Below are 15,502 nucleotides of genomic sequence, written 5' to 3'. Positions count from 1 at the left end.
ATAATCTCTAACTGACAACAACATATAACTGATTCATCTTTGCAGCTTTAGTGATTTCTGTCTCCTGTAAATCAAAAACTGACTCATGGTTTGATATGAATGTGAGCCAGAAGAGAAAGAAAGATGTTTCTGATGCACTGAGCAGGTCAGACGTTTTCTCACAGTGCTATCATCACTTCAGTCTTGTTGTGTTCGGCTGCTTCTGACAGGTGAGACGTTGTTTCCACTCTGAGACAAAGAGGAAGACAGATACACTGTAAGAAGTCAGAGACAGAATATCATCACCATGTTCCTCTGCAGTCTACAGGATGTAATGTCAGACGTCTGAGGTTCACATGTGAAGCAAACATGGAACTTCACGTTCACGTGTTATGTGATATATGAGCTCTCATCAGCAGCTGGTGTTGTTACAGCCAACAAGGCTGCTGAACAGCTGACCACAGTTAAAGTCACACCGCTGGATATTTTTAAGGACACATGGAAACTTTTAGCTGTTTTAATTGAGACCACAACAGGCATTTTAACTGGACCGTGATGTGTTTCTAACCCTAACCTGAGCATCAGAATGAAAACTGATGGAAGATCTTCAGGTTGCTGTTGTTGTGTTGAAGCCCGGCTCACACCTGAACAGGTGAAGCTTCAGTGGATGTTTCCTCACTCGTGGGGCAAATGAAATATACATGGATTTTATGCTGCGAGTTTAACTTGGATGAACTCTGACAGGTAAATCTGAGCTGTAGACCATCTTCATCATCTTTATCATCAGCAGCTGGTTAGCTGAGTGTCACCGTTCAGTTTTACTGAAGCTCCTCTATCAGAGTTTAAACTGCTGCACATGAAACATGATGTCATCTTTCACAGAGCTGTCGAGACCAACAGACTCGAGGTTAAATGCAGAAATGTTGTGATAAAGTTTGAACATTTAGTTTTCTCAGGAATGCACAGATCATCCTCAGCTACACGTCGACACGAGTGGAAACCAACAGCTTTGAGAACAGCTGCAGCGTACAGAAAGACCGATTATTAATTGTTTTTGCTTTCAGTGAGTTTTAAAACTGTGAGGGCAGATTCATGTGAAGATGGTGAGTGTTGCAGAAGCGATTCACATGAAGCTGCATGAGAACAAGGAAGCATGAGTGTTTGTGGTGAAGCTGCTGCAGAAAGCTGACAGACACATGAAGCAGAAAAGAAACGCTCTCTCCTCATCGTGTTGGTGTGAACGGGTTCACGCTTTAGAAATGTTGCAGATGTCATTCGATGTTTGAACTCTTCGTGTTGTGAACTTCTGATGTGAACTTACAAACGCACCTGAAGAAAGAAACTGTTATAAGTGACGGTGAACAGATGATGAGAACGACAGATGACTTTGTGGGATTATAAGAGAACATCTTCGATTCAACGTCACAGATTTAGAAATCATAAATAATAGGAAGATTGTTCCATGATTTTCTAAAAACTATAGACTCTATAATCGTCAGCGTGTTTCTGACAGTCACCATGAAGAAAGAGATGTCAGTCGTACGACATCATTAAGATTCAGGCTGCTTCCGTTTCATACACATCAGTTTTAATTCCTCACAGTGCTCATTTGTTCAAACTTCACTTTTTGAGAGTCTCAAAGATAAAAACTCAAAGAAGCCGAGTGTTGTGTGAATGTTCATCTTTGGTTTATTTATTAGATTTCATATTTTTTGGCAGTTAAACATTCAGTTCCATCCAAATATCATGAACACGTTTGTATTTGTATCCTGTATTTAATCAGAACTCGTAATGAAGCAGCAGCTTTATAAACCCACACCTGTCTGCTGGTTTCATCTGCAATCCTACAAAACTAAACTACAACCACAAACTTCAAATGGTTTAATTCAACCTTTTGTCAAGCAGCAACTAACAATCGTCCTGTGAATTCTGTTACTGCATCTTCAGAATCCTGCGCCCCAAACTACAGTAGAACTATTATAAAAGTAAAGACAGACGTGGAGCTGAACTCCACAAACCCAACGAGGAAACTGTACAAATAAATACATTCAGCAGAAACACGTCACCACAGAGAGCACCGACGAGACGACGCAAACAGGAAGTGTAACAAAGATGGCCGCCAACGAAGAGACGGACAGAGAAGAGAAAATAAAATGATCCACGTGACGAACTGGAGAACACTGGAAAACATCAAACCAGCACGAATCCACTTTACTGAAGACAGTTTTAATAAGAGGTTTATATTTGGAGCTTTTAAAGTTTTTGTTCAGTTCGCTTTGATAAGAACGACTCGTTTTGTGCTGTGAAGCATTTAACAGAACCTTCTGGGTGAACGAGATTTTTAAAGTGAGAAACTTCAATTATTCAAATCTATTTGTGAAATCATCGCATGTTGACGATAAAGATTAAATTATCTTTATTATACTTATAAGTTTAGAAACGAGCAAAATAAACTGAAATTAATTTGTTTCTTTTAAGCACTAAAATAAACATTTCCAATCTATAACTTTCCAACTTGACCAGTTGAGTTAAATCATTTAATAAATTAGAGATTAAATGTAACTTTATTACATTTACAGAAGTTTTTTTATTTGGTGGTTGGATGTTTGGGGCAGTTCAATCAATCATCTCAATCAGACGACCAGCACTCGTTTATTTTTTTAAATGACGAGTTATTAAAGACAAATAAAGTCTCTAAAGTCTAAAAATCTCAGAATGAAGGAAGTTTGGCGAACATGATGCTCGCCTGGAGTGTTTGTTGTTTTTTCTCATCGGACTCTTTCAAAGTGTTTCAGCAGGAGTTTGAACTGATGTCACCATTAAGACCAAATGTATTAATGAATAAAACCTCCTGACAGTGAACATGTGAAATAAAAAAAGATCCAGTAACTATATGTGTTACTTCTTTGGAGAACAAAGTGGAAAACGTCACCAGACTCCCTTTAAAAAATGCTCAATTTAGAGATCTCTCGTTAGAAGAAACTGTATAAACTTTGAGAAAAGCTGCATCCAACAAATCCTGAACTGTTCAGGCCTTCTTGTTCATTCGGCAAAGTTAAACATGAAAGATTTCTTTCTTTGAGTCAAATATTTGCATATACAGCCGGGAAGTGAGATCCGGTAACTCCAGACACATTTAGCACCAGGTGTGAACTGATGTTCAGCTATATTCCTGTTTATCTGTTTATCTATATACAGCCTGATGTTAGTTGGGTCAGTTGTTTTACAGACCGCCACTAAGATCACATTATAACTCCAACCCTGGATGCTTCTCTCGTTAAATCAATATTATCAGCGAGAATTTCAGCTTTACAGATAAATAGGTCGATTATATACATGTCCTAATATCGTCCTATATAAAATTGGATTTATCAGACAGACTCTCAGCAGCTTCAGTAAAGACGGACCCAGTTTGTCCACATCTGCAGCGACACTGAACATAAAGTCAGATTATATTTAAGTGTTTTCCTTTCAGCCCTGAGAAACATTTTCATCATCAGTATTTACACGACAGTAAACTTCAAGAGGAAACACGTCAAGTGTTTCAGTTAAAACCATCACAGAGTGACGGTGAGAATCTACCTGATTCCAAACAGGATCACAGTTTGTGTCTTTACTGAAACACAAGAAGCTTGAAGAGTGTTTTCTTTCTGTCTCACGTGCAGAAGCAGACGGCAGCTGAGGCTGATTATAAACTTCTAATTAAAAAACAAAAGATCAAATCTTCATTATCTCGATGAAAGAAGGCGTAAATGTTCTTGTGTTGTGATGTTAAAACACTGCACAGTGCTGACGGTTACAACAGGAACATTCATCTTCATGTTTCCATCAGTGGGTGATTAAACTAAACTAAGAATAGTTTTATATGGACAGAGGGAGCAGCTCCTCCTCCACAGTCGGCCATGTTGCACCGCCATGTTTCTACAGTAGCCCAGAACGGACAAACCAGAGACTGAATCACCATCCGGCCCGACTTTTAATCATTTGGTTTTCTAAATGTGAATGAAGCTGTTGGTAGATTTTGGATTTGAATGACGTGCATGAAGTGATTTAAACTGGATGTTATTCAACTGTTATTCATATAAAACTGGAAACTTTTTTTTCGTTGAAGACATAATAATCCAGTTATTTGTCTCAGAAATGTTGAAGGAGGAAGTGCACTACGTATTTCATTATCATATAAGAAGAAGCTGTGACGTGTTTCGCTCTCAGCTGCTGCCTCGCTGCACTCTGAATCACGGAAATCAGACACATGATTTATAAACCTATAAAACTTCAGACAGTATCTGTGTAGTTCACAGACTCTGCTGTCGGTCCACGTTCACCTCCGTCATAAATGTCCATGAGGAGCACGAGTCGTCCGCTACACTCCGCTGTTCTCCTTTATCCAGCGGCGGTACTTGGTGACTCGGGTGTAGACGCCCGGTTTGTTCCTGCGAGCGCAGCCGTCGCCCCAGCTCACCACGCCGGCCAGGAAGACCCGCCCACTGGGGCCGGTGACGGACAGCGGCCCGCCGGAGTCGCCCTGAGGGAGTCACAGAGGAGAGTCAGAGTCACTGAGCAGAAGATCCACACAGGAAGTGTCAAAGTATAAGAGCGAACACTCGCTCTTCGCTTGAAGACGCCCCAAAGTAACTTTCTAACGGTTGTAAATGAAAGTTTATTGTTGTTACAATGAGTTGTAGAAGAGAGTTTCCACCAAATTATTATCTGGATTTTCTCTGTAAAAGGTAAAATTACATCATGAAAGCAGGACTGACGGTTCTCCGGGTTATTTGTTTCTCTACTTGAACACATCCGAAGGCAAAAAGAAAAGATTTATTCTGTGTGCATGAAGGCGATCAGCTGACTGGTGCCAGTCATTGTTAGCATCAACAGCTAACAGTGTTAGCGTGCACACCCTCTGTAGTGGGTGCACGAGCTCGACCGCACCTCAGAAGAGTGAATAACGTCTTCTCAGATCAATGTGGTATCTAGTTTTTGAGTGAACTGTTCCTTTAACTACCGACATGAGTGCAGCTCGTAGCACAGCGTCTGAAAACCGTCTGACTGTTGGGTCGCTGCATGTGATCATTTCAACAATCAACATCGAACAGAAGAAGTTTTAATGAACATGTTGTGACTGCAGTGGTTTTATTTCACACACTTCATCCTGGTGTCACCTGTTATAAGCTTCCTGTATTTCGCTCTGACTCACCTGACAGGCGTCCACGCCTCCTTTGAGGACTCCGGCACAGAGCATCCTGTCGGTGACGTCTTCGCTCATCAGACTCTTACACACCGTGCTGTTGACGATCCGAACCTCGGCCTTCTGCAGGATGGTGGCGGCGAGGCCTGACAGCGACATCATCAGAGGATGTGTTAAAGTACTTTTCAATATTGAAAGTAACTAAGTATATCTCCACAGTTATGAGGCACTGCTGAGTACAGCTCTGTCCACTCACCTCCTTCTCTGGTGGCCCCCCAGCCGGTGATCCAGGCATCCTGGCCTGCTGGGAAGTCGTAGGTGGGGGAGGGCAGGCAGATGGGCCAGATGTTCTGGTTGAGGGTGACGTTGGCGTCCAGCTCCATCAGAGCGATGTCGTTGTTGTAGCTCAGAGGGTTGTACTCGCTGTGAGCGATGATCTGCCGCACGTTCCTCCTCACCGTCCACTCGCTGGTCAGACTCTGCACGTGCAGACCCAGCAGGGCCTCCCATTGGTCCGCCCGCGAGTACCTGCAGCAGCACACAGGAAAGAGCTCAGAGGTCAAAGGTCATTACCTGAACCAGAATAACAGCCGTTTGTGAACACGCTGTGGGCTTGGAGCTCGTACTTGTTGGGCCCGTTGTCCTGAACGCAGTGAGCGGCGGTCAGCAGCCAGCGGTTACTCAGCACCGACGCTCCGCACACGTGACCCGTCCCTCTGATGTGGAGGCTCACCTGCCAGGGCCACTCCCCCTCCCGCGACACCTGACCGCCCACGATACGAGAGCTGCGGTACGGCCTGGTCCCGCACTCTGAAAACACACACACATAGACACACACACACATATTAATGTACGATGATGATGTGTTGTGTGAAGCTGGTGTGTGTGTGTGTGTGTGTGTGTGTGTGTGTGTGTGTGTGTGTGTGTGTGCGTCAGGTGAACGTACGGCAGCCGTCCTCGTCAGAACCGTCCTCACAGTCCTGCTCTTCGTCGCACTCTGGGTTCAGTTTACTGATGCAGCGTCCGTTCCGGCAGCGGAAGGTGAACTCTGAACACGTCTGCAGAACCAGAGCTGACACACACACACACACACACACACACACACACACACACACACACACTTTAATAAAGGTCCAAGCATGTGGATATCGTCATAAACTATATTGGACAGGTGAGATATATTATTCAACAGCAATCAATTAAAAGCATCCTGATGTTTAATAATTTATCTAACAACTATAAAATATTCTTCAGATATTATTTAAGTAACTAAACACATCACTCTCTGTTCTGTATCACCTGATGAGGCGTCTCATCAGGAATCAACAGACGAGGCGTCCGTTAATTGACCATCGTGACCGTTTCACTGGAACTACTTGAGGAGTTAATTGACACCCTGCAGCCAATCAGAATTAAGTATTCTCCTGCCCACCTGCATGTCTCTGAACTTTAAAGTGATGTCACTGACACATTATCATCATCGTCATCATCATCATGCAGTGATGTTTCTTACATTTCTCACACTGCGACTCGTCCGATCCGTCCGAGCAGTCGTCTCTTCCGTCACACTTCAGCTTCTCGGGGATACAACGTTTGTTCCTGCAGGAAAACTCTCCTGGTTTACATTTTACTGAAAGAGAAAAAAAGAACATCTCTAACTGTGAGATCATTATTAATGAACGGAATCAAGTTTTATAACCTGAACGACAGAACGAAGTATTGAGCTTCATCCACAGTTCGGTCCGACTCACCACAGTTCTGCTCATCCGTCTCGTCTCCACAGTCGTCGAAGCCGTCACATTCCCAGAACTTCGGTTTACAGCGTCCGTTTTTACATTTCATCTGAGACGCTTCACACGCTGAGGAGACACAGAAACATGTTGGTCGGTCTGTCGGTACCGGCCGACTTCCTGTCTGAGGCTCTCAGCTCAAAGCCTATTGGTTCACACTGATGACGGAAAACTTAATAAAAGAAACCTCACTGGTTTTAGAACAAAAAGGAGATAATAATCGGTTTGTTGGGGACTACTTTCTGTTTACAGCAGCAGGATGTCAGCTGTGGTCGAAAGCTCCGGAGGAAACAAGTGAGGGAACAAAGGGTTGAGATTATTCATATGCTCTAAAGTTCTAAACTATCAAAGTAATAAATTATTCTGATGATCGATTCATTTGTCTGAGCAATTTTGTAAAGAAATAAAAGTTAAAATTTTGTTGAAACACTGAACTTAACAACATTTTCTGGCATTTTCTCAAACAAACAACTTATTGTTTAAACTAGAAAGTAATTCATCAACAATATTAATAATCTTGAATCGCGGCCACACTCAAAACAAAACATCCGGTCACATGTTGTTGTGTTTGGTCCACAGCTCGTGGTTCGGACTCACTGCAGTTGTCCTCGTCGCTGCCGTCTCCACAGTCGTTCCAGCCGTCACAGTGCAGCGTCGTGTTGATGCACAGGTTGTTGGTGCACTGGAACCGTCCGGGACACGCTGATCGACGGCAACAAACAGTCAGACACCGAACACAAAGCACCGTGAAAGGACTGAACAAAAACTGTAGGATGCACAAGAAGGAAAGGAGATCCGGTCTTACGGTTAGTTGGGACAAAGGTTTCGTACTCGGCGGTGAAACCCTGGTCCACGTAGGACGAGTCCGAGTGAAATTTGATGGTCATCACGTTGCTTCTGCTGGTGATGACGGTGCTCTCAGGCTTACTGCCACACAGTCTGCAACACAGACACAGAGAGAAGACTCAGCAGGACGGATACCAGACGAGGACACGTCAGCTGGTGGCCGGCAGGTTCAGAAACACTCTGCTGGTTCTGATCAGGTCCAGAGTGATTCTGTTGACTGATTTAGTGCAGAAACATAATCTTTAGAGCATCAGTCTAAAATATCAAAGTTCAAGTGTAACATCACAGACCTGCTTCACTGAAATCTTCTCTTATAAATATGTTCCTAATAAATATGACTTATTTTTGACCCAAACACAAATTTCAGGACTTGAACGAGACTTCAATCTTGTGAGTGCTGACAGATTCTGTTCTGATCCGCAGCCGTTCAGCGAGCTCAGAGACGACTTTCTCTTCACTCCTGTCGATCAGCCTGACCTCCTGGTTCTGTGCTGCTGACTGAGCTAGAGGGGAACTGGACTTTACTTCACAAATGTAACATTACAGAGAGGAGACAGAGAACCAGAACCAGAACCTTCCTGCAGAAACAGAGCGATGGCTGACCTTTGACCGTTGATGTCGACGTAGTCTTTGGAGCACTGGTTGCTGTCGTTTCCCAGCTTGAACTTGCTGAACTGAACTTTCACAAACTTTTCCTTCGTGGTCTGAAAAATGTAAAGACAAACTTTACGTTTCCACCTCACAGAACGCTCACACTCTGAAAGAGGTGAAATTATGAGTCTGTTCTGTTTCTTACAGCCATTATGAGACAGCAGAGGGACATTATGTAATATAAAATATGAACTCACCTCGATTTTCCAGACGCACGTAGTTTTTGGAGGATAGTTGGACGGGAAGAACGGCGAGGAGAAGGAACCTTTGTCTCTACTCAGTGTTCCTCCACACTCTGAACAACGAGACAGTTCACACCTGTTAGACCTTCAGGACACTTTTACTCATTTTACATCAAGTCTCCAGCTGAAATCTGAACATCTCCTCCCTTTTAAAAATCCTACTTTTATTTGAGATTATTTCTCATTTCAAGACTCAAGTGATTCAATAAACTGATATTTGATTGGAAAATACCTGAAACAAGGTGAACTCCCCCAGTGAAGGATTGAAACTACAAATCATCTTTACTTATTTTCACCTTCACATTTATTATCACCAGCCATGTTTCCATGAAGCACTTTGAAGAAAGACGCATTATATGTTTTATAGAAACTGCAAATTCTTCCTCTAATTCACAACAAAAAGTGTGTACACTTGCTAGAGGTGTTTTTTTGTTGTTTGTGATTCAGAGTTAAGGCACAAAATGTTTGATGAAAACAGATTTATCGTATAAACTCAGTGAACATTCATCTCGTATTACTGATCAGCTGTTTCTACTGTCTGTTATCAGTTTCCTCATCGGTGTGAACTGATGATGAAAGAAAAACCTCCCTGTGGAAAGAACGTCCTGGTTTGTTTACTTCCACATGTACGCGTGACGTAGCCTTCACCACATCATCCTCTGAGTGAATGACGCTTTACGTAGCCCAGGTCTTCACAACAATTCACATTGGATTTTTTTTTTTTTTATACCTTCTTGATTCTTTTTTATCTGCATAATGTAAGAATAAGAAAGAAAAGCTGGTCACAGTGTCTATAAATGTCTTGTTCTGTCCAAATCCTAAATATATTCTGTTTCTCAGCGTTGAAGAATGACTGAAATTATTTGAGTTTTACCAAAATATTTGCAGTTTAATTTCCTGTCGATCGACTGTTCACTCAAACTCCAAGTTTAAAGAACTGGAGTTCATCGAGCTCGCGGCTGAATCGTTGCTTGTTTCCCCAAAAATTGTGTTTTGATGGAAAGTTGTTGGAGAATTTATCTTTGAATCAAACGTCAGTATCTTTCTAGATTAGGATGATATAACATCCGATGGATCACAACTCCAGCATCAAGCAAACACTTCTAAACAGCAGCTGCACGTTTTGTCAGTTTTTTAGACGCCGTGTGAATCTTTTGTTCTGGTTTTCTACCGGCAGCATTAAAAACACTGAACAGTGTTGTGATTCTACTTCCTGTCGTACTTTGTTCGGTCGCAGCGATCTGGGAGTAGTTGGCTCTGAACCCGGGGAAGTTCTTCTCGTCGCTGGTGACCAACGTGAGCAGCATGACGTTTCCAGAGGACATGAAGGACAGCGAGTTGTGAGGGTATCCACACTGTCTGGAGAGACGATCAGCACGTTTACTGGACCAGCGCTTCATTTTCTAATCAAAGAATCAACTACAGAAATCTTTGGTAAAGTTTCTCATTTGTGTCTCACTCTGTCAGGACTTTGTTCTCTATCGGAGCGAGCGAGTCGTAGATCTTGACGAAGTCTTGCTCGCAGTCGTCCTCCAGGATCAGAGTGTGGAAGTCCAGTCGGACCCGGTGTCCTGGGTCGGCCCGCAGCCTCCACTGCAGGTAGACGTTCGGCGGGTACGACGAGTCCGGAAACCCCGGAGACTGGACGACTCCCGGCTCTCTGACGTGGGAACTGAACGACTTTCTCACTAGAAAACATAACAAGACAAACACGTTTATGAATTAAGTCAATTATTGTCAGTAAGACATCAGACATGTTCGAGTCTTGACAGATGGTGACTAACATTCAACAGCGCCAAAGACTTTCCAACCAGCGTATTTTAAATCGTGTGGAGATGCATGTTGTGTCTGATCAACTTATAGGACAATAAGATTAATCGACTGATATCAAACTGATTGTTCCCAACTCAAACCTTTAGCTTCACCTGTCACAGCTCGAGACTGGAACAATGTCTCCGTCTGTTCCTGGAGTAATTTTACTTTGAAAGAACCGATATAAAGAAAACTTCCATCAATATGAATTCTCACCAAATAAATTATTCCTCGTCATGCGCGGGTCGATCGCTGTGAATAGAAAGAGAAACAACTTTTACTTAAACTCATCACAGTTCAGTCTGCAGCGTTCACTCGTTCACGAGAGTCAAACCTGAATTTCTGGTTTCATGCCATCGAGCAGCAGCACAGTCGGGTCACAGAACAGTTCTGCACGGCAGCAGGAACCGACACGTTCACCATGAAAACACTCACCTGGAGCATTATTCACCTTCACAGAAAGTAACACACTGTCTACACACCTCCTGACACCACGCTGGTGACGCTCAGAGCGTCGGCCGGTTTCAGCAGCAGGCGACCGTGACGACCCTGCTGACTTCCTGCCGGCGGCTCCAGAGACCTGATGGCCTCGTCCAGCGAAGCCTGCTGGGAGACGTGGACGTCGAACTCTGACTCGTAATACGCCACCACGCCATCGCCTCCGCCGTCTCCCTCACTGCAGAAACACGGACGAGATGAGGATTTACAGCCACAAGTTACACGTATTCCCTGATGTTCATACGAGTCTAATCTGTGTTCACTCAGAGACAATGTCAGGACGTGGTTAGCTTAGCTTAGCATAAAGACTGGAAGCAGGGGGAAAACAGCTAGCCTCACTCTGTCTCAAGTTCAAAAATAAAAGCACTTCTAAATGTCACTGATTAAAATCAAACGATTAAACACGTGAGTTTAATTTTAACAGTGTGTTTGTGGTCAGTTACTGCGGTGAGAAACTAAAGTCGCTGTAAATAAACTTCAACACTTCCTGTCCAGAGTTTTCACATTAAAAACCTTCCAGAGACAAAAGAATAACTGAAGGACCGTTTCCACAGGATCTCTAGTTTTCACACCTCGCGTTGGCGATGTAGGAAGCCGTGCAATGCATTCGAGAGACGAGGCGTTGCGTCAAGTTGCCTGCTCGTAATTTCAGGGGCATCCAGCAAACACTCTCTAAACAAAATAAAAACTAAACGTTGTCGAGTTAAAATGAAGACAGATTCTGAGACTGTGTCTTATTTCAAATCTAAAAGTTTTCAGAAACTTTTCACGGAGCTGTGTTTGAGAAAGTTGCCAAATGAGCCGCCATGTTGGTCCAGTTTGTAATCCAGGTGCAGTGCTGTTCATCAAATCAGGTCCAGTCAGTGAGCGCTGGTTGATGGAGGGTGGAGCCTGTTTAAGTCAAACTAAATGTCGCCCTGTGGACACGGACCCTCAATCCCTCCTGTTCCTGGAATGCTTTTAAAAAACAACTATGCACAACTAACTAACAATGACTCAACTAAACCCTAACTAACCCTAACCCTAACCCTAACCCACGTCCTAACCCTAAAGTAATGAAAGCGCCGTCTCAGAGACGAGAACCACAGAGTTCCAGGTGTGTCGGTACCTGAAGGCCTGGACCGAGGAGCCTCTGAAGGATTTGGCGAGCACTGAGTTTTTGGAGTAAATCAGTTTCAGCTGAAACAGAAAAAGGTCACATAAATATTCACATCAATAAATAGAAGAACTGCAGGAAAGAGGAAGCCGGGAAGCAGAAGTGGTCAGAACGATCACAGCTCAGGTACCTAGTGAGGTGGAGAGGTCAGAGCTCCCATGATGCAGTGGGGCTGTGTGACGGCTCACCTGCTGGCTGACCAGTGAGGCCAGGTTTACAAATTCAGGACTTTTAGGGTCTTCGAAGGACGACAGGAAACGCTGGTCGCTGATGCCCATGGAGCCGATGTAGATCCTCTTCGCTCTGACATCACTGCGCACTGACGACACAACACAAACATCCTCAAACACTCGGACAGGAAACAGGAAGTGGGTTAAAGGTGAACAAGGTGAACAAAGTGTTGTTCATTTCTCCATCAAGAACTAATAAATCCACTTCACCTGCAGCTCAGTTCTACTTCTCTTAGCAACTTAAAGAGAGCCCAGGTCAATAATTATCTTTGCACACGTACATTACATATTGTTAATGTAAACAGTTTGAAGCAGTGGGTGAGCCGACAGCCCAACACGACCCATATCTGGAAGTTCAGCGTCAACAACCTGATAACAGAGAGTTGGTACCGGCCCAATCAGCTCCCGGTGTTTAAATAAAGGTTGTTTGAATGAGCTCACAGTGGAAGTGCCACACCAGCAGTCCAGTGATCAGAGACAGCGCCGCAGCAGAGAGCAGCAGGCCCACTCCGATCCACAGCTTCTTCCTGCGGCCCGGTTTCTTCTCCAGCCGCTTGGAGTCCGAGGCGGGCAGAAACTCCAGGGCTGCATCCCAGTCCGGGTCCTGAAGGGAGACAGAGGAGGAGGAGGAGGAGGAGGAGGAGAGCGATGTGAACAAAGCGCTTTGTCAGGAGGTTTATTGGATCTATTTGTGTTGGTTCTGCAGAGTAACAGCACTCTGCTGGTTAACTGGGTCTAGAATCTACTTGTTTTGGACCTCAGATCTCAGAGATGAAGCTCTCAAAGGTCCTATTGGTAATAAAAGTTGATTTGAGTCTCGTTCCCAGACGAGGTGGCCTTCTCTTACATACTGTCTGCACTCTGCTGTCAGCTCGTTGAAAGTGAACTGAACATCTTCGGGTTGAAGACAAAACGCTGATCGACTGCAGAGTCAAACACCTTTCCAGACAAACTTAAAGTAGATTCATCTTCACACACAGATCTCAGGTGGAGTGTGCTGCTGAGATTCAACTTCTCTGAATCGTTGTTTATAAAATGTCACTGAAGCTAAAAACAACTCGTCAATCATCAGAAAAATAATCATCAACAGAACATCTTCAGAGCTGATCACTGAAGCTGGATGTCTATATGATGCACACCTGAAGGTGACACCTGGCTGATACCTGCAGCAGCCCAGCTGCACTCGAGTATCGTCCTCACAGCTGAGGACAAAGACGAGGAGATGAGTAACAACCTGCAGCGTCACAGACAAGCTGCTCTGTGGGAACCTGTCGGACTGTGTGGCAGCAGCAGCAGGGTGTTGTTCCACAGGAATGTTTCTGCTGCGCGCACACACACACACACACACACACACACCCTGCTACACTGTGTGACAGGGTGTGTGACAGCTGCAGGTAACAAACGTCTCCTTCACCTGTTTAATAAACTACATCCAACATGTAAACAACAAGGCGGAGCTAGGCTAGCAGTTTCCCTCTGCTGCCAGTCTTTGTGCTAAGCTAGGCTACACACGTCTCACACAGATGATGTCACACTGCTCATGTTTAAGTGAAATCCTCTGATTTATGAACACGAACTCACACTCAGATATTGATATTGACATACTGACGTCTTATTACATCATTAATATTGTAAATATTAAACGTCTGTGAATTTGAATTTCTTCGTTCTTCTTCTTCAAAACTACGTTGGTCCCCTTTAAGAGGGCAAAGGTATACGATCTACAGCTGCACCTCCAGAAATCAGAATATAATTGAAAAGTTCATTTCATTTCTGAAATCAATTCAAGAAAAGAAACTGTCGTATATTCTAGATTCATAACATATGAGGTGAAATGTTTCAGGCCTTTCTCTGTTTTAATTCTGATGATTACAGCTCATTAAAACCAAAAGTCCAGTTTCTCAACATATCAGAACCGATCCAAAACCGGGTTCATGACACAGAAATGTCGACCGTCTGAAAACGATGTTCATTCACACGATCAGAACTTGTTCTCAGCTCCTTTTGGATGCATTACTGCAGCGTGGAGGAGACACCACGGCCCACACACACGTCACCGGTGGTTCTGGTGCTGTGGTGTTCTGCTGGGAAAGGAACCCACCACCTCCTGATGTAACAAACAGCATCAAGGTTTTCAGATTGAAGCAGAATTCTTCATGGATTGTTTTGTTTTTTATCAGAATGTTTGACGTTTGTTTCTCTTTTTAAACTTCTGTGTTTCACATCAGAATATAAACGTGTTGCACTGGACCGGACCGGGACCGCCTCTGACCCAGTGAGATCACACAGAACCACTAACACGGGTTCAGTCTGCAGCAGAACTCGGTCCAACCGTCTGCATACTGTTCAGATCTTCTCTGTTTGATTTCTGGTTTTTATCTCAGGTGAAACTGACAAACCGGTACAGCCTGTGACGTCACGCCGGTTAGTGTTACAGGTACAGACTCACCTGTCTCGGGCTGAACTTCTGTCCTGAGTCCAGTAAATCCATGTTGTTCGGTTCTTCTTGTCCTCCGGTCTCTTTACTCCCCGCAGCTCCTCTCAGGTGTTTTCTCCGGGTCGCGCTCGCGCTCTGCTGACATTACCGACCCGCTGACATCATGGCGGCGACAGGTAAACAGCGACAGGTGAACAGCGACAGGTGTCTCCGTCCGCCGGCCGCGGCCAGGAATGTGTCGAGAAAAACGGTGTTTAACCACTCTAAAAAGTTCGGTTCTGATTCGGAGTCGTTTGTGTCGGAGCCGGGCGGACGTGTTCAGACCGGAGCAGACACACGGCGGTTTCGGTTCGGAGGAGAGAGAGAGACGAACACCTGGAGACAAAAAGGAGGAAACTGACTACACACACATCAAAGCGACCGCACCTCATTTCCCATGATTCACTGCGCGACTGAAACCCCGCAGCTCCCCGCAGGTTGTTGCGTTTCTCTGTGAGAGGAAACATCGTGAATAAGTTGTGTACTGGAGTAAATTACTGTCGAACCGGAACAGAACCGGGTACGGAGCCCTGAAGCTGCCACCTGAATATTAATACAAACCTTTATAATGATAAAATAATACTTTATTAATCTAATAAATGAGTTAACTGACAGTGAAATGATGCAAATAGAG

General features: G+C 44.2%; 1 protein-coding gene across 1 annotated transcript; it reads right to left on the bottom strand.

Annotated features, from left to right (window-relative positions):
- Positions 1–1,645: 1,645 nt before the first annotated feature.
- On the bottom strand, positions 1,646–15,291 carry LOC115584951 (suppressor of tumorigenicity 14 protein homolog). The gene is made up of 19 exons (XM_030422919.1): positions 14,842–15,291; positions 12,834–12,996; positions 12,351–12,481; positions 12,115–12,185; positions 10,991–11,184; positions 10,725–10,760; positions 10,156–10,384; positions 9,919–10,055; positions 8,652–8,749; positions 8,407–8,507; positions 7,763–7,896; positions 7,555–7,659; positions 6,919–7,026; positions 6,681–6,797; positions 6,114–6,239; positions 5,794–5,977; positions 5,424–5,695; positions 5,177–5,313; positions 1,646–4,504 (listed from the first exon to the last, which is right to left on the bottom strand). Exons 1-19 carry the CDS (start codon positions 14,881–14,883, stop codon positions 4,343–4,345), a joined length of 2,547 nt encoding a protein of 848 aa, XP_030278779.1. The 5' UTR covers positions 14,884–15,291; the 3' UTR covers positions 1,646–4,342.
- Between the last annotated feature and the right edge of the window lie 211 nt (positions 15,292–15,502).

The sequence above is a fragment of the Sparus aurata genome, chromosome 7 (genome assembly GCF_900880675.1).
Source record: "Sparus aurata chromosome 7, fSpaAur1.1, whole genome shotgun sequence".
In the NCBI taxonomy this organism is placed as follows: domain Eukaryota; kingdom Metazoa; phylum Chordata; class Actinopteri; order Spariformes; family Sparidae; genus Sparus; species Sparus aurata.
Note: the sequence above shows the minus strand (reverse complement) of the source record. Positions and strands in the feature narration are given on the sequence as shown.

Excerpts from the sequence above, each read along its gene's own strand:
- LOC115584951 (XM_030422919.1), bottom strand. The coding sequence starts at position 14,883 with ATGGATTTACTGGACTCAGGACAGAAGTTCAGCCCGAGACAG. Across the intron at positions 10,761-10,990 it reads CACCAGCGTGGTGTCAGGAG|CGATCGACCCGCGCATGACG; the intron begins GTGTGTAGACAG and ends TTCTATTCACAG. Across the intron at positions 6,798-6,918 it reads GACGGATGAGCAGAACTGTG|TAAAATGTAAACCAGGAGAG; the intron begins GTGAGTCGGACC and ends TTTCTCTTTCAG.